This window comes from Pseudonaja textilis, chromosome 5 (genome assembly GCF_049901715.1).
Source record: "Pseudonaja textilis isolate UNSWEBS1 chromosome 5, rPseTex1.2, whole genome shotgun sequence".
NCBI lineage: Eukaryota > Metazoa > Chordata > Lepidosauria > Squamata > Elapidae > Pseudonaja > Pseudonaja textilis.
The window spans coordinates 46,206,236-46,231,402 of NC_141994.1; the positions used below are offsets into that span (position 1 = coordinate 46,206,236).

Sequence of the window (25,167 nt, forward strand, 5' to 3'; positions counted from 1 at the left end):
GGAAAAGACCCACGGTATTATTACAGGCACTCTCTTTTCAAACTCATAGCAAGCTGTCACGGTTATTTCCAAACTAAAATAGCCCCAAGACGGGAGAAAGATGTTTGTGACATATAGAAAAAGATTTATACACTACACAGGAAACCATTTCCATGCTGTTACACGGCTAACTTTGCCAGATCCAGCAGAAGTAAAAGCTATCTTTAAGCAGGACCCACTCATACGCGTTGACAGTTTTTCTTTCACTGAAATTGCAGGTAATTAATGTTTTTAGTAAAAAAAAAAATCCACTCGCCCAACCGGGTAGAAATAGGAGGTCCCGATCGCTCCAAAAGGGTACTGGGTCCGCCATTCACTCCCAAATTCCTGCCAGCTCTCCCATCTCGCTCGGGAAAAATCGTCTTTACCAATTTGCTCCCAGCTGTGCTTTTAAAGAAAGACCGAGGCTTTTTGATTGGGGAAGATTTGGCTACATTTGCAATTACGATGTTTGTCACTGTTCTGCGAATCTATGTAATATTGCTGGAGGGGGCATTTCTCACATCTTTCTCCCTCCATCCTTTTTTTTAATTTCCTTACCAAAGAAAAAAATTAACCTACTCACCCCTTCTGCTTGGAAATTTTCACTATGGTTACTTGCCTTGATTAATGGTATGGTAGTACTAGAGGTATTATAAATAATTAGTCACTAATTAGTCATTGCAGAAGGCAGCATTCTGATCCTAGAGCAGCTTCTGCTGCTGCCCCTGCTGTTCCCTCCATGTGCCTCTTCGTCTTTTTTACTTTCATTTCCAGGTCTCCCTAACACAGCCTTACCAGCCAGGCAAAATGCTTCCTTGGGATCCCTCCAGGTCCTAACGACCACCTGTTCCTCACCATAGGTACTCGATATACCCACCCACAGAGTACAACAGTATTAAAAAAAAATTCTAAAGCCTCCTTCAAATTGAACTTGACTCCAGCAACCCAGCTAATAAATCTATTACTGTATTTATTCCCAGACTTTTGAAATATCACACTTAAAACATAGGAAATGAAAATATGTAGTGCTGGATTTCCAAAAAAAACAAAAACACAGAAGATATATATTGGGGGGGCGGGGATGGGAGAAACAGATCAATGGAATAAGCTAATTAATTCAGTGAGATTTCCCAGTAAACCAGCCTGCAATTCTATGCTACTTACTTTCAGGCATATACATTTGGAAGAATGCTTTTAATGTCAGATGCAGCTTTTCAAGGCAAGAGCCTCCCAAGCTGACAGACACCAATTTATAATACTGTCATCTAAACTGCAATATGCAATAAAAAGTTGCAGAACAATGTTCTGTCAATTATAGGAGAAAGGTGACTTAAACTAAGTGACCCAAATTAAAACTGAAGTTTGAACTAATCAGAATAAATCCTGGGGTCAAAGTGGGTAGTTTACTGAAGACACAATGTATGGCAACTAGGAAAAAAAAAGTAAGTTCCATGTTAGAGATGAATAGCAGGACAAGAAACAAAGATGCTGCCATTATAACATCCATGGTACATCTGCATCTGAAGTACAGTTTATATCACCATCTTTGGAAGGAATAACAGAGTGAGAAAGATCAGAACATAATTGAATTATTAGAAGGCTTGGCTATTTTCTGTTCAAGAAAATATCAGGATGCTTAGGACTCTTTAACTTGAAAAATTCATGACAATAGACATGAATTGTTTAAAATCATACCCAGAGAATATGAACAGGAAGTTTTTCTCCCTTACTCAAAATACTAAGATACCCAGTAATTGAAAGGAGACTTTGTGTAAATAAAAGAAGCAGTTCTTCACTTACCATATAATTAACCTGTGGAATTAATTACAAAAAATATAGTGATGTGGCTACTAATTTGGATAGCTTTAATGGATAACTTTATGGAGGTCAAATCTATCCAGGGCCATTAATCTTGAAAATTATGTAAGTAGGAGCAACATAATTCCATACACTTGTAGGGGAACAATGACAGAAAAACTATGGCTGTTTTCTGCTTGTGAGTACTGTAATAGGAACTGGTTCGCCATTGTGAAAAACAAAATGTTTTTGAGTCTGTGTGATGTTCTTAAGTTCAAAGGCCATCTTTGTGTAATTATGGTTTGTGACCATCTCTCTTGCATAAGATAAAATAAGTAACAGAAGTGCATCAAGATGTGATAACTTTTCAATTTATAGTCCGGTTGTGTATTTAAAAAAAACTAAAATCTGCAATGGTGAACTTGTGGAATTCAGAAAACTTTAATAATATGGAGCAGTGCCGTTTTAAAAATTTGGATTTCTTCCTTTTTTACTTGGACCAAAATATAGCTACCCACTCCTTTTGAAATGGCTAATACATATGAAATTATCTCTTTAGCCAAAGGTCTTGAAGAATTCATCAAGAACGTTCTTTCTCTCCTACTTTTGCTATTTGAGATATTGCCATAACTATTGGCTTGGAAAATATTCTTACAGTAATTACTGTGAGCTGTTATTATATGTCAATAATGATTGAAAAGTACATGCATATACCAAACAGTTTTGTATTTGTTAATTTACATATCAGGTTATTCAGTTCATTGGAGTAAGATTGTTATATTTCTTTTAGGTTCTAACATATGAACATTTATAAAATGTGGGATTTTACTTGTTGAATTTTTTTTAGACAATTATAATATTAATACTGTTATATTGCTATTATTGCTGTTATTTTAATAAAATTAAGTAATTATTCCAAGGAAACATTTTTATGGAGGTAAATGTATTCTACTTTCCTTCTCAAATAAAAATAGAGTTAAATAATTATTAAAATTATGTGGAATTTATGGGACAAAATAACATTAGCATAAGATTTATACATTTATTTAACACAATTTTCCATGTTAAAATTATTATTTTAAGCAAATAAACATTAAGAAATTTTCTATAGGACGACAGAACCCATTAAATTTATCTAAGCTAAAATATGGGTGTTATATGACAGGATTTAATAATTAACAGGATAACAGCTGGAAAGGAGGTTTTCTAGTCCAACTCCCTGCTCAATCAGGAGATACCATCCAGTCTCTTCTAAAAAGCCTGCAATGATGGAATACCCACAACTTCTGAAGGCAAGCTGTTCCAATTCTGTCCATATACAACAGCATTTTATTTTTTTTCAATTAAGAAATGTGTGGGTAAGAATTTTGAATAATACAAGTTATATTTTATGTTATTAAGATGCAACTAATTCACAAAAGGTTTTCTTATCCTTAGCTGGACAGAGAACTGGATGAAATCTTCACAATTTTGAAATGTAAAATGGATGAGGAGGACACATTTTCTGATAAAATAGTTCAGTGAGATATTCCAAGATGAATGTATAGACTGGCTGATGTAATGAAAATGAGAAAATAGCAAAGAGATGCAGAAAAGTCTTTTCAGTTGTCTAATGCTTATTTGGATTTCTGCAACTCATATAAAGGTAACTTTCCTGCCATGGCCTTGTGGCCATCATAACTATATGCTGAGGTGCACGGAATACTGTAACCTTCCCACGGAATACCATAACCTTTGCATGCTTCCTAACTTCTAGGTTGGCAGGAGCTGGTGGGGCAGGTTATGGAAGCTTACCCTATTGTGCAGTGCTGGGGTTTCCAACCTGGGCTGCCAGGTTACCAGCTGACAAGCTCACTGTTTTTAACTATTGAACCATAATGCTCCCATGCAGCTCATATATTATAGCACTAAATGACAATGATGCTGCACTTGGATATCAATAATCCAACAGAACACAATATATGTTCAAGGATACTCGGCAAATGATATGAACACACTCAAAATTTTGTTTTGTAGAATCTCACAAACCCTGCTCTATATAGTTGTCTTTCAGAACAACTGTAATAGATGCACCTCCAAACTGAGTGATGCATTTCAGTAGGATTTTTAGGCAGATAATGCAGACTAATGAGCAAGGGATGACAGGTAGAAAATGGCATTTTACAATGGCTTGAAACTATATACAGTTCCTGGTTGAATTTATGAAGCTGTCTTTGTATCTCTCCTGAGATATATATGAAACGTTTATGTCCTCACCTAACTCAGTCTGCAGGTCTGGTATTTACCATTGGTCACTCATAAAAATATTGACCAGCTCTGATTCTCCTTACTTGGAAGCCCAAATGGGATTGGACAGCTCGATGATACACTGGCAACTTTCTTGCTCTTCTCAGTCTATTCACTTTTCCAGTACTCTTCCACCTTCCAGTACTTTTTTTTTTTAACTGGCCACACTTTTATATTCAACCTATATTTATTCATTACCTATTGTTAACTATATAATAAAGTAATTGTTTGGTATGGTATTCTAGATAGATATATATTTATTGCAGTGACTGACCAACGGATTAAACAGTTGCCTTCCTAAATGAATAAAAGAGTAAAAGAAATAGAACACAAGAAGCCATGGTTGGGAAAAGAAAACTATTGTATTCAACTTCATTTCTCCTTTCATACCCGACTCTCATAGAACAAATGGGCAGAAAAATCTTACACAGACATTTCTGTTTCATTCCTTGAAATAGACCACGTTCTATCCATTGCTTTCTAATTCTGTGCATCGAGATAAGCAAATTTATTTTACTTCCTCTAGTTTTACATCATTTATGTATAGCTTGTATTATTCATCACTCTATTTTCCCTGTCAAACATAAAATTACTTTATTCTTCAATGCAGTTTTTCACAATCATATTCCTCACTGTTCAAACCTTCACTGCAAATAATTTTGGTTCACCGCTAAGAACACATTATTGTCTGCACCCAGAAGATATTGTACACACATTTGTCTCTAATCATTTTTCCATTGCATATTCTTTTTCCTTGCTCACTGCTCAACCATTCTTTAAACATTCTATTAACTAACACAAATGCTTTACTTCAATCTTAAACTGTTCTTATTTTTCACACTCCATTAAATATAATCTGTAATTTAAAGTATTTAGGAAATTTCAACGAATGTCCTTACTTTCTCACAACACGTTTCAAAATTCATCGAATATTTTTAATGATTGCATATAAGCAGTAAGAATGTAATGAATTTGCAGACATAGAAATCATATTACATATTACACAGATGGAGATATGCCAGAGAACAGATAACTTTTCACAAAAACTACTTTGCTAACCCAACTCTCTTCTAGACACATTTATCTCACTGTTTCTAGCAACAAACTGCTCCATGAAAGAAAAATACCAGCATCTCCCAATACACCTTATGTAAAAACAAACAAACTACAATTCCCAGGATACTCTGCGGTGCCGAGCGAGTGGGCAAGCTGCATTGTGCAACATAAAATTATGACCTCTTTTCACCATCACCGCCCTTTCGCTACAATTACCTCAGAGTCGTTGCAAGGAAGGAGGAGCGTAAAGAGGCCAAGAAAGCCGCCCCGAGCAAACGCAAGCGGCCACGGAGCGAATCACAACCCGGGAAACAAAACTGCCGGCTTTCAAATCCTCCGCCTCCCTCAACGCCATCATCTTGGGTGGCTGCGGTGGCCGGAGTGGCTTCAACGTGACAGCGAGAACCGACGCGCCAGGTAGGCGCCGCAGGGCGGACAGTTGATTAGCCTGATTTATTCGAGGTCGTTAGTAAGTTGAGGGAAGGTTCGCTCCTCCTCCTCCTCTCTCCTCCTCCTCAGCGGTTCTGATTACGCCTGCCGGGACACTGAAGGAGCCGTATTTTGGGGGAGGAGGAAGGCGCTACTGTCTTGCTTCCTGGGCTGCACATGTTAGGGGTATGCACACGTGTAGACGTGTCGCTGGTGAATGGGGTTGCGAACGAAAAGCACTATCGGGCAATTGGACGTGACTGCCTGTCAAAACCTCTTTCACACCGATGGGTTTTCCTGCCAAAACCTGCTTGTTCTCGCCCCTGTGTGACGTCATGCCCTCGTTGCTCTTTACGAGTGAGGCCAGATTAGATTGGGTTATGTAAATTCTGAGCGCACGTCTGAACTGGGGCTTTCAGGAGGAGGAGTTCGGTAACCGAGTGCGTTTTCATCTCTGTCGCTATTGTGTTTACGTTGTTGGATTTTGCTTATAGAACGGTGAGGGGAAAACATTGATCTGGTTTGCGATTAATTAGCAAAATTATAACGTGTACCTGTATGAAATGCATAAGGAGTTCTGTCACGTTGAAGAATAATAAGGATAGAGCAACCAAGAGTTCTCTATCTAGCCCCTTTTGGGTTTTTCCTAAAAAAAGATCGCATTCTTTAGCTGACCTCTAAAAAAATATTTTGTTCCAGAAGTGGAAAAGAACTGATGGCAAAACATCAAAAAAGGAAACTTTCTAAAATACAGATTAATACTGCCAGGTTACTACAATCCGAAAGATTTGTGTTGGTCAGAAGATACAGATGACATTAGTAAGGAAAACATAGAAATAGAAAATAACTTATATTTTTTCCCAAAATAATAGGAAAATTAAGGTCCTTAGTAGTATAACTAGTTGTTGTGGAGAAAATAAGAACAGAAAGAAGTATTAGATATGTTTGCTGCATTGAATTACTTATAAAAAAATAAAGGGATAAAATCTAATAAATAACAAAAGTATTGCAATGTCTGTGGTTTGTTCCTTTGTTACTATTCAGTCACTCTTTTATATTTATGTAATGGCAAATAAGGCAGTGTTATAAAATACAGGTACTCCTGGACTTAATGACCTCAATTTAGCCCAAAATTTCTGTTGCTAAATGATATATTAAGTGAGTTTTGCCCCATTTTACAACTTTCTTGCCACAGTTGTTCAGTGAATCACTGCAGTTGTTAAGTTACTAACAGTTGTTAAGTGAATCTGGCTTCCCAATTGATTGTGCTTGTCCAAAGGTCACAAAGGGGGATCATATGATCCCAGGACACTGCAACCATCATAAATGAATCAATCACCAAACATCTAAATTTTAATCATGTAACCATGGGGATGCTGCAATGGTCATAAGTGTGAAAAACACTCATAAATCACTTTTTCAGTGTGGTACAAACTGCTACTAAACAAATGGTTGTAATGTAGCTCTGTCAGTGCTATGTTCAGTTCTTTGGAGGTTCACCTGTGGCTGGAACAGAACAGTTGGGAATTAGAATATATGGCTAGGAAATGCTTTTTTATTGAAAAAAAAGAAGGCTGATAGGAAATCTATTGACAGTTAAATTTACTTTTTATTCTCATGAATCATTTGTTGCTCAGGTTTGTATATAAAATAGGATGGACAGAAACTAGAAATAAGAAAATTAATTTTTATGAAATGAAAACAGAATTTACTTTTTTAAGAAAGGTGGATCTGGACTTTCTGGATGATGACCTTGGCTATCCAACTAATTTGTTTGAAGCCTTCCTTGCCTTAGTGCATCCTCTGCCCTGCACTATCCATCCTTGCTTGAAATGTGTTAATTCTAATTTATGCAGAAGCAGGTTGGTAGCATTTGCTATAAAATGATGCTAGGTAACATGTTACGATAAGCTGAGTAATATTTGGGTGAAATGACCTAGCTGGTTTTGTCAGAATAGAGCAAACATTGCTGTCTTCACAGCAAACTTTCAGCCTAGTTCAGTGGCATATTATCATGCAAGGTAATTAGAAATTATTAGTCTAGTACACTTGACAGTTTTATAGATTACTACAAGAACAGTTGCTCTTCACTTTCTTTTTCTGAGGTAGCAAAAGATTCAATAACTATGAAGCCATAGAGCCAATACAATAACAATCTGTAGTTTCCTCTTGTTATTCTTTCTGTACCAAAAGAAGAGAACAGGAGAGGGAGTCAAAGAGGCTAATTTTTATCTCTCACATACTTAGTTATTTCTCTCCTCTTTTCCAGCATCTTTCCCATCTGATATTGGCAACCGTTGGCACAGTTAAAAAATGGCATCAGAAGATATAACTAAGCTTGCAGAATCACTTGCTAAAACCCAAGTGGGTGGAGGGCTGCTGAGCTTTAAAGGCAAAAGTCTGAAACTCAATACTGCAGAAGATGGTAAGAGGATATGCTGTTGCTGTTGATTATGAGTGTTTCATTGAGTAGATGTATTATTTTTGCAGAGCTCATTTATATAAAATAAAAGCATATATTATAATACCCCCAAATAGGCTGAATCCTAAATCGGTGGTCCCCAAACTTTGTGGCCAGACCCAGCTGACAGGGGAGAGGAGAACTGGGCCTTGCGAGCACATATGTGTCGGCTCGCTGCTTGGATGAGTTGAGCTGCACGCCTGTGTGTGCCCGCCCACCTTTCATGCGGCTCAGTTTGAAATAGGCCACGACCTGGTAGTGGGCTGCTGCCTAACTGTCTACATGACTTCTAGAGATTGATTACAGATCTGATGGTGGATAACTATATGAATAACGTGAAACAGCAATCAGGAATCTGTTATTTTGCTTTAAGTCATCTTGGTAAAGAGTGCAAAATTTTGAAAAGAAAGGAAAGCATGATTGGTGGAGAGGCAATAGGACTTGAGATGGAATTATAATGAGGATAAATGTAGTTTGGGTTAGAGTTCAAAAATATTCTGCCTCTCTCTGCAGCTGAAGATGTGATCAAAGAGATTGAAGAGTTTGATGGACTAGAAGCCCTGCGTTTGGAAGGAAATACTGTGGGAGTTGAAGCAGCAAAAGTCATTGCCAAGGCACTGGAGAAGAAATCTCAGCTCAAGGTGAGATTTTGATGTCTGATTATTCTGTATAACGATGGAATTGTACTTTAAATTTATTATAACTTTGACGATGTGTTTGAAGAATATTTCGGATGACAAGCATAAGAAACATTTTATAGGATCTTAATTATTTTCACATTCTGAATAACATTAACCCTCAACCTTGCATACTTTGTCATATATCTCTCATACCCGCTACTTTATGTCGTAGAAATATTATGTTTTGGAGGATTAGTGTTCAATCCTTCTCTGAAATTAGCTTCAACTCTTGATAAAATAAAGTAAATTGGTATTACATATTTGAGCAAACAGGGTAAATAAATAAATGCACTCTTTGGAGCTTGGTTATTATGTTATTATGGAACTTGGTTATTATTCACATACAGTAATTTTTGCAATTATGCATATTGTTCACTAAGGACATCATAGAGAAATAAACTATTATGTATCTTCTATGATTTTTACCAATGTTTATAATATATTATTCTAGAGGTGTCATTGGAGTGATATGTTCACTGGGAGACTGAGATCTGAGATTCCCCCTGCTTTGGTACGTGAAATATGTAACTGTTAACTATTATTAACATGAGATTTTTCTAATGTTACAGTGTGGGAGTATCATCTGAGGTTAGTGATCAAAATGACAGCAGTATGCTGATTTTTTTTTACAGAGCTTTAGATGGAAGCAAGGACCAATCAAAAGAACATCTGGAGACTAATGACAAATCAGTAATATACAGTAGTATATATAAGAACCTGTGAAAAAATCTCAGGTTCAGTTCTTTATTGTTATTTCCAGTTAAGACATTTCTCAATAGAAAGGCAAAGAAGATCATTGGCTGACACTGCTGCTAATCAGAGTAGGTCATGCTAAGGTAAACAAATAGCAGTCTAATTCAGTTCAAGGCAGTGTCACAGGTCATACTTTTAAGAAATATTGTTGTAGACTGAAGGAATTGCCTTCTTTCACTAAGTTAAGGAAATAAGTGAATATATGTTTTAAATTAAAACTGAAGTAGGTTGTCATGGATGTGTGTGAGAGAAAGGCTGAACTTACAGCATTATAGTAAGTTGTGATTTGTTATTCCATATTTTTTAAATTTTGCCTTCAGCTCAGCTGCTGATAAGTGAAGTCATTCACAAATCCAGTCTATTTTTAGGAATGGTTACTCAAATGAAAGTTCATTTGGAGCTTATTCCTGTATAAAAATACCTAAGATAATTTACTAGCAGTTTTTTTCTCTTTATCGCATACTATATATGAGTTTATGAGTCTTATGTGAAAAGTTTAGGGATACTCTACAAAGTATGTTCCATTTTTCATAAATTGAAATGATACATCATGAAGCAAAAAAAAAAATAGTATCGGCTTTGAACAAAATATTTTTCTTCTGTAAAAGGAGGATTTTGTTCTACCTTTTATCATTTGTCAGATTTCTCTTGGAGAAGCCCTCATTTCTGCTGGCTGCCAACTTGTGGAGTTGGATCTGAGTGATAATGCCTTTGGACCAGATGGAGTCAGTGGATTTGAGGCATTGTTGAAGAGCCCTACCTGTTTTACTCTGCAGGAACTCAAGCTAAACAACTGTGGCATGGGTATTGGTGGTGGCAAGGTAAAAAGCATTTCCTGGATCTTTCTGAAGTAGAGAGTAGAATGATTTCCAGCTTCCCTTGTGATTTGTTTCTACACACATGATGTATTGCTATAGATTGTTGTCTTAGGATGCCTCCCAAATTGATGGGGAAGTCAACATCATTTACTCTAATGAAAAATATGGTGGCTTATTCTTGGTCTGCCCTAGAATGTTCTAAAGGAACTCTAGTTAAGAGATAAAGAATCTGCCACCCTGTATCCCACAGAGAAATCTAAGTTGAGTACATGCATTCATGCCAATTTCATGACCAAAATTACTCTTTTTTATGTTACAATTGGAAATGTTACTAATGCACAAAGTTACTAGCGGAGTGTCCATTATCGTGTATATAAAACTGCAATTTAAATAATTTGTTCCATGTAGGCATAATGAATTGACATCTTAGCAAACATTGTTTTTTCTTAAGATCTTAGCAGAAGCTCTGAAAGAATGTCACAGGAAATCAACTGCTCAAGGCAAGCCATTGGCTCTGAAAGTATTTATGGCTGGCAGGAACCGTCTGGAAAATGATGGTGCAACTGCTCTAGCTGAGGCATTCACAGTGAGTATAAGAATTAGAGTAGTATCCCATTAAACAGTTACGTGTAATTGGCAAATAGGAAGGGAAAATCTGAGCTTTGGTCAGATGTGTTATAAAAACATGAATATTCTTTTTATCCAATTCTGATTTGTTGTACATTGTGTTCTTACTAGCTGATGGCTATTGGTGCTACTGATGGCTGCTGCTGATGGCTTTTGTAATAGTAGTCAATTTCTTCAGAGAAACAGCCACTTCCTGAATGTGTTTGAAGGATTCAACAAATTGAGACATCATATTAATAAAACAGTACCATCATTGCAGTATAGATTGATCATTGTAGTGCAACAAGTTCGGCCCAGCTGCCCTACATAAATAGAAAGCCATTGTTCTGTGTCATATTTCAACTTACCGATAGTCCCTTGGTTCCAACCATTTGTTCAGCAACTATTCAAAGATTATGACAGCATTTAACAAATGGTACATATGATCAATCCTAGCGTTCTGGCCATTGCAGCATCTCCATAGTCACCTGATTGCAATTTTTATGTTTCCTGCCAACTTCTCATAAGTAAAGTCATTGGGAAAAATTGCAGGAAATTCAAAGTTGTGATCATGTGAGGTCCTCATTTAATGACCTGCATAGTTCTGAGGTCATGTTGGCAACTGGGATTGTCCAAATTGCTGTAGCTAAGCAATGTCGTGATGTCACACTTTACAACTTCATTGCTAATCGGCAGAAATTCTGATCCCAACTGCCATTGTAACCTACTAGTAGTTGTATTCAAGCAATTGTAGGGGAAATGTAATACCGGTAGAAAGATAAAAGTGACCCTAGTAAATGTTGTCTTAATACATTTTGTTGGGACATATGGTCTTTAGACTGTTTTAGATTCTTATTTTATGGGCACATGAACTTCTGAGATAGATTGACAAATTGAGCTTTACAACAAAAGGGTCCTTGAAACTTTAAAATCACTTTTGGTAAATAGGGTCCTCAATTGATAAATCTGAGTGTATTTAAGAAGTAGGGCTGAGTATACAAAGATGTCTAACCTATCATTTTTGTTGTAAGTAACGTTATACAAGGTACATGAGAAAAAGAAGCTAAATGTTGTACTTAATGTTTTTGAAAATAATTTTATTCAAAATACCATGCATTGCACTCCATTTGGTGAATCTCTACGTGGTAGTAGTAGCAAACCCTAGGGCTTGAAATAGCTTCTACACTCTGCTATTTTAGATTAAAATAAGTGATATTTGCCTTCTTGTGTATGAAGAGTTTAAGTTATTAGGAAAAAAATATTTTACTTCTGTTTGAACAATGGCCTTCTGTGCTATCTTGATCCTCAGGTTATTGGGACTTTGGAAGACGTTCATATGCCACAGAATGGAATTAACCATCCAGGAATTACAGCCTTAGCTGAGGCCTTTGCTGTCAATCCCTTGCTGAGAGTGATAAATTTGAATGATAACACTTTCACTGAGAAGGGAGCTGTGGCTATGGCAGAAGTAAGCACTTTTCAATAATTTTGTCTTACATTTTATATTAATACTGATTTCCACATTAATAATGATTTGGATTCAAATCTAGAACAGCAGTTGTGAAGTAAAATGGATTAATTATTTAAAGAAGAGAAAACAATCTGAATTTTTTGCCAGTGTACATTAAGTTTGCTTATATGTTAATGCATGTGAGATAGTAATTGGTGGGGTGGTAGAGGTTGGGAATTTGCTAATGTAAAATACAACATTGACATCCCTGGGAAGAATTCAAAATGGTATTAGAGAAATTCATGAAGAGTAAGGGTACCATTTTATCTATAATAGCAGTGTGCCTCTAAATTTCTGGCAGAACCTAGATGAGTAATCTCACATGCACACGGGAATTGTTTATGAGCTTCTCTGAAATGATGGGTGCAACAGGTCTGATTCAGTACAGCTCTCTTATATTTTTAAAAGAAAGCACTTCTGTCAAGGTTGAACAGTCTGCATTGTTTTCTTTATTTTATTCAGACCCTTAAGAAACTCCGTCAAGTGGAAACAATCAACTTTGGGGATTGCCTAGTGCGTTCACAAGGCGCTATTGCTATTGCTGAAGCTGTTAGTGAAGGCCTTCATAAACTAAAGGTATTGACCAGCCATACTTTAATCCTATTTTGTATATTGCTATGTATGCGATGAGACAAACTAAATTATGGCTGACATGAAGATGCTTATTGGGTAAGTGGTGTGGTGGTCTAGAGGTGGAGTTCTTGCCTCACAATCAGGAGGCTGTGAGTTCAGTCATCGGTAGAGGCAGATATTTCTTTCTCTGGGCATAATGAGAATATATCTGTGGCAAAATCTCTGCATTGGTGACAGGAAGGGCATCTGGCCAGTAAACACTCAGCTCCATTCAGTTATCCCGACTCCACCCCTCAAGGGATTATGGGGTCGTTAAAAGAAAAAAAAATAATATGAGGATTTATTGAGGATCTTTAGTTGTGCTCAGCAGACAGTGAAGAAAAATAAAGAATAATCCTTCTCTGAAGCTGTAGCCCCGACTATTGCAGTGGAACCAGTTAATTTCCTAAATTTGTTTGGCTAGGGCAGGACCAGAGCATAACTTCTGCTTCTGTAAGTAAAAGTTTTGGTATTAGAGATCATATAAATATGAAATACATACAGATTTGCATTTTAAGAAACTACTTGGAGAACACTGGTTTTTAAATCTTAAAATTATGTTACCATCCACCTTACAGCTAAAGATAGTCATGAGTTGGAAGTCAAATTAAAAACACCAAGAACATTTCAGTTTTGTCAAGCTACATGATGAAGTTAGAGAGTCGTGTATATTTGGTTTAAGATAAATGTAAATTTTGTTTATATTAAATTGGAATGAAGGCCCACATATTATTCTAAAATGTGGATGGGTAACTTCTTAAATCCTAAAGTTGAATAATTTGCCGGGCTAGGGTAGCATATTTATATGCATATATCAGAGCCTCAACAATTCACAGTAAGCATTGTGAACCACAGATTGTTTAATTTTCTGTCATAAAAACAACAGGAAAAAAATACATTTCCTGATAGCTAGTGAGAAGAATGGGGTTCCCGGCAGCCACGGTTTATGTGTCACATATCATCCAGGAACGTAATCTATTCATCCATGAACTTAAAAAGCAGTGAATCAAAAATGAAATCAACCCAAGCTGTCAATTAAGCATTAACTGCAATCTTCAGAAATAATTATTTATAATCCAGGCACCTTGTCACTGCCCCTGTTGTTTCTGAATTGTTTTTTAGGACTCTGGATGGTATGAATTATAGATGCCATGAGCCCACTTAAAAATATTTCGTGTATTCTTCCTAAACCAAGTATTCTTATGAACTTTACTTTCTGCTTTCTAGGAACTCAACTTAGCCTTCTGTGAGATTAAGATAGATGCTGCCCTTAGAATTGCTGAGGCTACTGAGGACAAATCAGAGCTGGAGAAGTTAGATCTCAATGGTACTGTATGTGATTGTGCTATGATTGATAATGCTGTTTATCGTTCCTAAAATCTGCAACCAAACTGTTGAGTTAATGTGTACATTAATCTAAATTCCCTTCTCTTTCTCAAGTTCATTCCCTTTCAATTAGCTTTCCACAGATTTTCAGTTCATTATCTATTCCCTATCTTCTTTTTACCAATTGACATTGGATGATGCCTGGTCTTCTAGTTTCCTCAACTCTGCAATCTCAGTAATAATGGACCCCAGGATTCACTGTAGTTTTTAAGATTATGCAAATCTTATTGCTAGGTAAATTTACTGACTTTTTCAGAAGCTGGATAGGCAACAGTTTTAATTTGATACCTATATTTTGTGGGCACTTACAGTGTTTGTGCAAACCCAAGCATAGCCCAGAATAAGTTTATTTTCTGCAGCCAAACATCATGATGAATAGATTCCTATGGGTGTTAAGGGTCAGAGGCCTTGAGTTTTAAAAACCTTTGTAGGTGTGTTAAACACACCAGAAAACATTCACATCTTTTGGTTTTTAATCTGAGTATTGGTAGGAAACCATACATATGCCATCTTGGCAGCATAGACTCTGGAGATCGAAAGATGTGACGTGCAAGGACGAGTAGGCCACAAATTGCCCATCCTATCTGAGTCAATTGATTTCAAAGACTTTACAGTGATCATCTTTAATTGCAGTATAGCATTTTTTATGCAGATATGATATTAAAGCTGGTGGTTTTATCCAGTTCTCCACATAGGAACATAGAGCTTTTCAAACTATCCTTTAAAAATATATACTTCTCCTTATCCTTGTCATTGTTGCTTTTATCCTTGTCATAGGCAATTGCTTTGGAGAAGAAGGCTGTGAACAGCTCCAGGAAATCCTTGAAGGCTTCAACATGGGAGAGGTCCTAGGCTCCCTGAGGTAAGATACTAATGGAGCCTCCAATAATTGGCTATTTCAATTTCTAAATTATTTTTAATGTGTGAAATAGGCACTTATTCAGCATCAATTAAGTTCAGTGTACACTAACACTTTGTTAATTTGATAAATTTCACTGCAGAACTCATTATTAAACCAGAAAATAGTATTTTTAATTGCCCTGGATGTTTGGTTCTTAGATATATGTATTATATACACAGCCTTGAAATGATTTGTTTAATATAATGGATATTCATGGCTGCAAGACTCATTTAAGAGCCTTTCAGCAAAACCTCAGTAGCAAAAATGAAAGTATACTGTGCAGCTGTTGTGTAATTTGGTTTAAGGTTAATTTGTACTGTGGCTTCGGCAGAAGTGGAGAAATACATATGCATGTTGTTGTAATTGTTCTTCTGCCTTTTCTCCAGCCTTCAAGGTGCAGGCAGTCTGAGCTATGATCCAGGGCTGTTGGAAACCATTTTGTTCCAACTGCTGCCACAATTCTTTCCAATTTGCACTAAAAAAAATTGAGCTTGGGAAATAAAAAAAAACCTGTTGTGTTTCACCTCCCCCTCCCTCCCTCCCTGCCAAATTCTTGAATTGGAACAGTCAAAATCTTGTCTTTTTTTCAAAGATTTGATATTTGACAAGTTGCATTTATTATCTTTGATTCTTCCATTTATTTCTAAAAATTATTGTTATTCTTGAACTAGGTCTACTAGATTTTGTGTTACAAAAATCTGGAGGACTAGGTGGCAACAAATGCAGAAAATTCAAATTCATTGCTCCTAACTAGGATCAGCTAGATTTTTGCAGCTAAGACTTAGTATTTCTATTACCCACACTAGGAGGAGTTGGGTTAGATTTAATATCATATCTTGTTATGAATATGGATATGACCTTGTGGACAATATGGTTACTTACTGTATTTTGGATATCCAATTTTTTATTCATATGTGTTTACAATTTTATAATGATGAATACAAGCTGGCTAGAAATAAATGTCTGCATATGTCTCCCAATAGTATGATAATTATATTCTTGTATTCATTTAGTGATGACGATGGAGAGGATGATGGAGAGGAGGAGGAGGAGGAGGAGGAAGAGGAAGAAGAAGAGGAGGAGGAGGAGGAAGAGGAAGAAGAAGAGGAAGAAGAGCCACTTCAGGTGCAGGATAGGGGGCAGGAAGAACAAGAACCCCTTACACCTAAAAAAATCTTAGAGGAACATGTAGGTATAAGCATACCTTTCCTCTTTTAAACAAGAACAACAGCTGCTGCAGTTGATATGCCTGGTGGTATCAGTTGGAAAGCTGTTGTAGCTATTTATTGTCCGTTTTTGCTTATATAAAATTATTTAACAAACTAAAGTAATACATTGCTAGACAAATTTATCAGTTTTATAGCTGCTGACTTTTTCAAATAATTATCCTTAAGGAATTAAGTGTACCTGCCTAATGAAAACAAATGCATACACCTACTCCTGTTTAATATTCCTTTGCTGCTTTTCCCCTTGAAACTTAACATTTTAAAATGTACACTTCCAAATTATTGTTTCCAAAATACTGTAGACAAAAATAAAATTTACAAATTATTTATTCACTTGAATACATTTCATGTTTTTTCCTGTTAAGACACTTGGCTACAGTGTTTTGTAAGTATGTAAAATTAATATGATGTACATTTAAATTTCCTGGTAAATGTAGCCATATATACTAGATTCCTGCAAACGTTCCTGGAGTGTATTCCTGAATTCATATCCAGGCCAAGCTGGCTGTTTGGTTTTAAAACTGCCTGCATATTTTAAGTTACAGAAATGACCTATTGCTGTTTTAGGAGTACAGACAAAAAGCAAACAGAATTTAGAGATGGGGGACAAGAAGAGAAAAAGTAGCAACTGACAATTCAACAGAATAAAACAGGAAAAGGAAGCATAATTATATCAAAATCTAAAGGAAAGTGACTAGCTGAACAACTTTTCTGTAATAAAGCAGAGAAAAGAGGCAGCTGGTCATATCATTTGCTGTACAAAGTTATTGTTAAATAAAACTAGTGAATGAGCAAAAGATTATATTTCTCATCTAATATATTATATTAGCAGAAATAAAAGAGATGACAATATCAGTATAAAAATCAGACCACAAGATTAAAATTCTTATCATCTTGGAGTGGTGACAACAAGATCAAAGGATATTTATCTCCCAATAAACTTGGAAGAAGCTATACTACTTCTGCCTAAATGAATCCACGTTACTGCATTACCCATTCCATCATTTCTCATCTGCTACACAGCTTCTATTTTTTCTGTATTTTCTGGAAAAATATTAATTTTCAGGATTTCTTCCAGGATTCTACACCATTATCCTCTCCTCTTCCTCCTGTTGATGTTGGCACCTTTCTAGCTTTCCCATCGCCAGAGAAATTGTTGCGCCTTGGCCCCAAGTGTTCGGCTTTGATAATGCAACAGGTAAACATTGCTAATATTTTACAAAACACACTTTTCTGGGCACCGTGCCTAGTTGCTCAGTAGTTCTGTTCTTATTGACTGGTGTCTCCTCTCTTCTACTTTACCCATTGCTTTACTTGGAAACTTACCAAATATTAGAATTCTAATGTGTATTAAACCCAATATCACATAGCAACTTTGCAAGCTATTTAAATTAGTTAAAATTGTTATTTCTTTGGAGAAATAAGAAATGGTAGGGCTATGCAGCACTTTAGATCTGACTTCAGAAAGGTCATCAAGGCATGCCCTGGGTATTTGGAAAAACATGCAGTTGGTCTATGGAATTGTGTGCCAATGTTCTGTTTATAGGTCTCTGCCTACTTAAACACTGCTTTAGAATCAAGTCAACGTATGGCACGCATGCCACAAGTGGCTCGCAGAACCTTCTCTGCGGGCACGCCAGCCATCGCCCCAGCCCAGCTCCACCACACATTTGTGCGTGCCTCCCGCCAGCCAGCTGGTCTTCAGGTCACTGCTGTGCGTGAGTGGGGACAGGGCCTTCCCCAATCTCCGCAGTTTTCCCCTCAGCACACCCTAGCTTTCTCCCCCTAGCATGCCCTAGCTTTCGCCTGCATTTCTGCTTCCTGTGCCTTCCTCAATCTCCGCAGTTTCTCCCCACAGTGTGCCCTAGCTTTCTCCTCCATTTCAGCCGCCCGTGCCTTCCCCAATCTCTGCAGGTGTCTCTCCATGGCAGAAATGGAGGAGAAAACTAGGGCGCACTGGGGGAAGAAACTGCAGAGATCACGAGGTCCCCCCCCGTGCCCTATTTTGGGCCTGAAAAGCTGCCTGCACCAACCCGGAAGCCAAAATGGGACCGGGGGACACATGCACGGGGGTAGCTCTCACTGCATTTTGGGGCACGCGCACATGCATTCACGTGTGCTTTGGGCACTCTGCACCAAAAAGGTTAACCATCACTGACCTAGTTCTATTGCAGAACAGTTTTTATGAGGTTGAGATGCCATAAGTAATAGCACAGGCCACCTGTTCTCTTTCTAGTGATAAACTATTGTAGCAAGTTTAACTTTGATATATTTCTTTTAGACAGACACATCTGACACAGAGAAAGTTGTTACTGTTTTCCTTAAGATCTCTTCTGTCTTCAAAGATGAGACAGTAGTAAAAACAGCAGTGTGTGAAACAACAGGTATGTCCTTTTTTAAAGGTTTTAATCAGTACAATGTTGATGAGGGAGTGTCAAACTCACGATGTCATGGTGGCCTCATGAGATATCAGGACTTTTCCCCCCTTCACTAAACTGGGTATGGGCATGGCCAGTGCACGATGCATCTGGCCTGCTGGCTTGGAGTTTGACAGCCCTGATATAAGCAGATCCATGTCTGTAAAATCTATTAGATAAAGTTGCCATCAAATTCTTAATAACCTCTCTTTTTTGACAATTTCTACTATCCTGTAGCTCAGGAGATCAAATGTATGGAGATTGGGCCAGACATTAGTTTTTTGAATGTTCCTTTTTATGTACTATTTTACAAAAGAGGTCAATTTAAAATTAGTTTGTCTTATTTCTGTTTAAAAAATGCTGCCTTTCACTATAGGAACTTAATTCATGCTTTTTTCCTTTAGGTTTATTTTTAAATATTTGAAATTGTTAGCTAAGACTATGATGCTAAATGTGTTGTCTTTCCTTAGACTACAGGACATAGGCAGTAGATCAAAATCAAATAATATTTCCCCAAGGATTGGGGTTTCCATGTTTCTAATACAGTTGGATTTTTTTAGATGCTTTGATGAGAGAAGCTTTTTCATCAGCTAACTTCAATTCGGATGCTTTCATAACAAGCCTTTTGATTCACATGGGATTGCTAAAGGTAAGTAGGCAGAGACAGGTGATTTTTGATAGCTATCAGGTCTGACTGTATATTTTCTATTCCAAAACGCTCCGTAGGTGAATACCAGGTATGATGGCACATGTAATAAATTACAGAATGATAGAGTTGGAAGGGATCTTGGAACTTCATGCAACCATTGTAAATACATGCCAGTTGAAAAGTACCCAAAGGTTTTAATGGGAGCGGAGGAGAAATTAATTAAAAATTTCTGTAATTATCTATTGACTGTTAGAATGGAAGAGGAGCAAGTAAAAGAAACCATGATAACATGGGCTAAAAATTTTGGGTATTCTATAGAATTGGACAAATGGCAAAAGTTGTGGGATACAAATTATAAATTGACCATATCCACTGCATATAAAGAAAACCTATACAAAATGTTTTGTAGATGGCACTTTCCTCCAGCAAGATTAGCTAGAATATTTAAGAATATGTCTGCCAAGTGTTGGAAGTGCAACCACATCCTGGGCTCATACTACCATATGTGGACATGCCTGAAAGCCAAAAAAAACCTCGACTAAAGTACATACCTGGATAGAAAAAATGATAAAGGAACGTATAGATTTAAAATTGGTAATATTTCTGTTTGTCATAATACCAGAAAAATACAGTAAAAGGAATGTATATTTAATAGAACATGTGTTAACAGTGGCCAGAATCGTGTTTGCACAACATTGGAAATGCGAGGAGAACCCTACAGAACAAAAGATAATAACAAAAATCTTAGAATGTGCAGAAATGAATAAACTAACACTTGAAATTAAAGAAAAGGAAAACACCAAGTATTTTGAGATATGGGATCTGTTCTATCGATGGTTAAATAAGAGAAACAGAAGTTAGAATTTGTAAAATCACAAGAGAAATAAATTACTTTCATTATTAGGGTTGTTTGTTGTAACATATTAATTTTGATTAGTATTAATAATATGTATTAATATTATGAGGGAAAAGCACTGTTATTACGAGATTACTACTAGAGAATATCTATTACTTTGATGAGTATTACTCAAAAGAATTGTAAACAGACAACACGGTGTTTATACGGATATTCAATATGTTGCTCTTTCTATTTATATGAAAAGATTTTAAAAAAATTAAAAAGTACCCAAAGCTTGATCATGTGACTGTGGGGATAAATCAACACTCATAAGTATAAGGATGGCTCATATGTCACTTTTTTTCAGTGCCCTTGTAACTGAACGGTCATTCAATAAAATAGTTGTATGTTGAGGTCCATTTGTATTTATATTTGGAAAGACAAAGATTGGTATGTTGGTATGTTCAAGCAATAATTTAATGCAAAATTCTATCTTCTATCAATCTTTATGAAAATGGAATAAATATGATGGCATCACACCACACCTTTCTGGGAGGCAAAAAAATAAAGGAATATGGGGATATTCCAGTTCAGAGTCTGAGTTTAGAAAGGTTGCTGAAGGATTGCTGGAATGGTTGCAGAATGGAACAAAATGGATTCTGTGTGGTTGTGGGAGGTGGTGGGGACAATACTGTGTAAATGTTGCTGGTCCCCCTAAATATAGTAACTTTCCTTTTAATCTTCCTTTTTCCTTTTACCTTTCAGAGTGAAGAGAAGATCAGGGCTGTTCCGAGCCTTTATGGCCCTCTGATGACACTGAACCATATGGTCCAGCAGGATTATTTTCCCAAGTCCCTTGCCCCTATTCTCCTGGCCTTTGTTACAAAGTGAGTATTGTGATCTCAGTGGAAAGATTAGCAATACACTGGGGGGAGGGGGGGAAGGGGGGGAATCCAATACGTTCACATGAATTAGTGTTCCTGAACCTATTGATGAGTAAAGGTAATGGGCAATATTGACACTGTCAAAGAATTGTGCTTTTATAGGAACTGCACTTGTTCCCAAGGATTGTCTAAATGTTATTATTTGTTAAATTCTCTGTGACTTAGGATCAGACTTGGGGGCTATATCTACAAGAACACTTTTCCCATTTAGAGTCTGCCTGCTGAAACCAACCACATACAAAAGCCTGCCAAGGGGCTCTACCTATGAAAAGGTGAAGTGGGAGGGCTTTTACTATGTAGGGCTTCCCCTCCTGTGGAATAACTTCTTCCCCACAGTGGGACTGTTTCCATGGCCTTCCAAAGACTTGTAAAAACATGGCTTTCCAAGAGGAACATTTACGAGTAGTGTTTGTCGTATTTTGTGCTGTTTTTTTAAGATGATGCTATTGATTTATTGTGATATTAATGTTTATTACTATATTACTTTAATAGTATACTTATTGGAGCCTTCAGAATTAAGCAGTATAAAATATATATAAATAAAAACAGTTTTGGGTTTTAGAAGTAAATATTGCTTGATGTTTTACTGGGAAGATCCTTTACAATAGAAGGAAATCTACAAAATTATAAACTTGTATAATCAGGCTATAGAAATAGCTAATTTGTTAAATTTTGGCGTACTCTACTGTAGTAACTGTTCTGTTTAATTAAAATTAACACACTTCTATATTTAAGATACTAATCAAATCAAATCTTTATTACAATTATATGCCAATTAAATTCTCTAATTTTTCTTCAGATCGTATCAATCTTTGGCCTTAACTATAATAAATAAAAAAACTGGATACAATATGGCATTTTTACATTAAGTTGTTAACAGATAGTCCTCGACCTATGACTGCAATCGAGTCCAAAATTTCTATTGCTAAGCAAGACAGTTGCTAAGTTATTTTTGCCCCAATTTATGACTTCTCTTACCACGGTTATTAAGTGAATCACTGTTGTAAAAAGTTAGTAAGATGATTGTTAAGTGAATCTGGCTTCTCCATTAACACTGCTTGTCAGAAGGTTGCAAAGGGTGATCACATGATCCTGGTACATTGCAACTGTCATCAATACATGCTAGTTGCCAAGCAACTGAATTTTAATCACATGACAGTCATAAGTCACTTTTTCAGTGCCATTGAAATGAATGGTTGTAAGTCAAGGACTACCTATGCTTCTCTTTTACACTATGTGCTGAATATATATTCTATGATCCTACATTTTCTTTTCAATCCAAAAGTAGATAGAAAAAGTGAAAAATCTTCCAGTGAAATATTGAGGAGGGTTTCTTGATTGATGCAGAAAAAATATTGAAAATTTTATTTTCCTTAATAATCTATAATGTAGATTATTTCTAATGTGAAATTAATTGAACAGTATTATTAGTCTCTGCTTGTATAATAGATGCTACTTGAAATATGAATGCATTGGATATATTTTCTTTTGCTATAAATTCTTACTTTTGCTGCACAAATTTGATATTGCACTTCATATCAACATTTTAAACTCTCAGCATTTTTCCTGTCCAGAGCAGCCTTCCCATGTAAAGTAGAAAATAAGTACACTGTTTCCCTTGATGTTATAAAATCTTCAATATTTCTTTTTAAAAATATTTGATAATTGTCTATGAAAAGTTTCAGAATTCTTCTTGGGCAGAATGACAGTTTGTACTCTGTCTTTAAGTATCTGTTGACTCAATGCAGTTTAAGAAATTTTGAAGAAAAAGTTTTCCCCCTCATCATTTCCATTCTATCTCCATAGGCCTAACCGTGCTTTGGATTCCTGCTCTTTTGCTCGACACTCACTATTACAGACTCTCCACCAGCTGTAACATACAGGCCAGGGTGCTCTCTCTCACCCAAAGACGATCAGGAGAACATGTTGAGATGGAGAGCAAAGGCTTCAGAACCTTCAGGGGAAAATACGCCTACTTGGTCACTGCGACATAGGATGTCTGGCTGCATTTCTACTATTACAAACTTAGAGGAACTTTGCCATGTACTTTTTATGTTGCCGTTTGTTGTTCTTCAGCTGTCTGTTTCCAAAATGAACTCTGCCTTCCCAGGAATCTTTTTCCTTTCTTCAGTATTTTTGTTTTGTTTTTCTCTCTTGGTTTTGTCTCAGATTACTTTTTTTTTAATCTGGGACTTCTGTTTCTCATTCGTTGTTCTCAAGGTTAAGAACTTACCTAAGATCTCCAGATATATTTCTTGGACTACTCTTAGGAGATAACAGCAAAGGTCTGAAGCTTCCTTGCAAGTGCATTATGCTATGAACCTAGTGGGGAGATTGTTTTCCTCCAGATATAGGCCATCACAAGACATAAAACAATATTACTATTTTTATTACTTCTTGCTCTTTTAGTTTCAAGCTATTCTGTGGTAATGTAATATACTTTTTGACCAAGAATATTTATGTGGAATCCTTCATCATTACTCATTGGCATTTCCACTGATTACTGGTGGCCTGCAAATGACTGTTAGTGATAACTGCCTTACAAATATAAATTAAAATAGTAGTTCAGAATAAACGTAATCAATTTTGACTGGCCTTGGGTTTTATTTCCCACTCTTTTTCTTCCTGGTCCTTTTCAAATGGGAAAAAAAAAGGTGAAGATGAAGAAGAGATATTCTATTTTTCTGTTGTGCTAGTTAATACAGGTGGTCCTCAACTTAACAACTGTTCATTTAGTGACCATTAGAAGTGACAATGGTACAAAAAATTTATGAACATTTATGAACATTTTTCACACTTATGACCATTGCAGCATCCCCCTGGTCCCATAATTTACATTCAGATGCTTGACAACTGACTCGCGTGTATGACATTTGCAGTGTCCCAGGGTCATGTAATCACCTTTTGCAAACTTCTGATAAACAGAGTCAACGGGGAAACCAGGTTCACTTAATATCCTTTTATCTAATTTAACAACTGCAATGATTCAATTAACAAATGTGACAAAAGTGGTAAAATGGCATAAATTCACTTAACGAATTTCTCACTTTGGGATAAATTGTGGTAATAAGTCAAGGATTTCTTGTACCTGTAAGTCTAATAAGCTCCTATTATCCTCCATTGACTTTTCCTTTTTATATTACAAAATCATAGTATTTCCCCACTTGTGTTCTTCTATTTTATGAGTTGTTTCAAAGCCTGATCAGGGAAGATCATTTTGCAAATTGTCCTTGATTAATGGGTGTTTACTTGCTTATTAAAATTAAAAGACAAATCTCTAAGCAAATTTCCATGAAAACAATAAAATTAGTCCGTTTTTGGTCATTTCTTGAAAACTTGCACATTGTCCTGTTCTGACTAGGCTATCTGAATAAGTATTTGGAAGTAAGGTATTGTACTTCCATAAATGATGTTTACTGGTGTATATACTATACTGCAAATACTAATTTTTCAAAATGCTCTAATTTTTTCCCTTTCCATTTGTATTTTTTCTCGTTACAGAAAATGGTTGTTTTTCAGTTGGTGTTTACATTTGGTTTCCTACCTAGATGGCAGTAACTAGTCAGCTATAGTCAACCTTGAAAAAGCTAAGTGAGATTCTGAGTACTTAAATGGAAGTCTACCAGGATAATTCCAGAGGTTTAGGCTAGACAAATAGATTGAAAAGAAAACAGCAATGGCATTTTTCTATTATTACCCATCTACAATAAACTTAGCTTTTGATGGACACATTAAATTATTCACTGATTGTTACAATCAACAAACTTTGTTCTATTC

General features: G+C 36.2%; 2 protein-coding genes across 11 annotated transcripts in view; one reads left to right on the forward strand and one right to left on the reverse strand.

Moving 5' to 3' along the window:
• ZC3H7B (zinc finger CCCH-type containing 7B) overlaps window positions 1-5,486 on the reverse strand; it is a 50,848-nt gene extending 45,362 nt beyond the window's left edge. For 2 of the 7 annotated variants that reach the window (XM_087934749.1, XM_087934745.1), the window contains exon 1: window positions 641-832. Coding sequence is in view for 2 of the 7 variants with exons in the window: in XM_087934744.1 (XP_087790870.1) it covers window positions 5,274-5,329 (56 nt within the window). In the remaining 5 variants the exon portion in view is untranslated. Of the gene's footprint in view, window positions 1-604; window positions 833-5,273; window positions 5,341-5,376 lie in introns of those variants that run through there. The other 5 variants (XM_087934750.1, XM_087934744.1, XM_087934746.1 and 2 more) reach the window with 5 other exon arrangements.
• RANGAP1 (Ran GTPase activating protein 1) lies at window positions 5,476-23,980 on the forward strand. Of its 4 annotated transcripts, none has more exons than XM_026696918.2 (16): window positions 5,476-5,577; window positions 7,859-8,014; window positions 8,564-8,691; window positions 9,182-9,241; window positions 10,125-10,304; window positions 10,753-10,887; window positions 12,217-12,375; window positions 12,880-12,993; window positions 14,257-14,356; window positions 15,193-15,277; window positions 16,330-16,504; window positions 17,621-17,740; window positions 18,824-18,926; window positions 19,520-19,608; window positions 21,212-21,333; window positions 23,197-23,980. In XM_026696918.2, exons 2-16 carry the CDS (start codon window positions 7,903-7,905, stop codon window positions 23,264-23,266), a joined length of 1,752 nt encoding a protein of 583 aa, XP_026552703.1. In that variant the 5' UTR covers window positions 5,476-5,577; window positions 7,859-7,902; the 3' UTR covers window positions 23,267-23,980. The 4 variants fall into 4 exon arrangements, with proteins under 4 accessions (XP_026552703.1, XP_087790878.1, XP_087790877.1 ...); XM_087934752.1 differs by having other exon boundaries at window positions 15,193-15,272; window positions 16,337-16,504; XM_087934751.1 differs by lacking the exon at window positions 5,476-5,577 and adding an exon at window positions 5,581-6,087.
• Window positions 23,981-25,167: the final 1,187 nt, after the last annotated feature.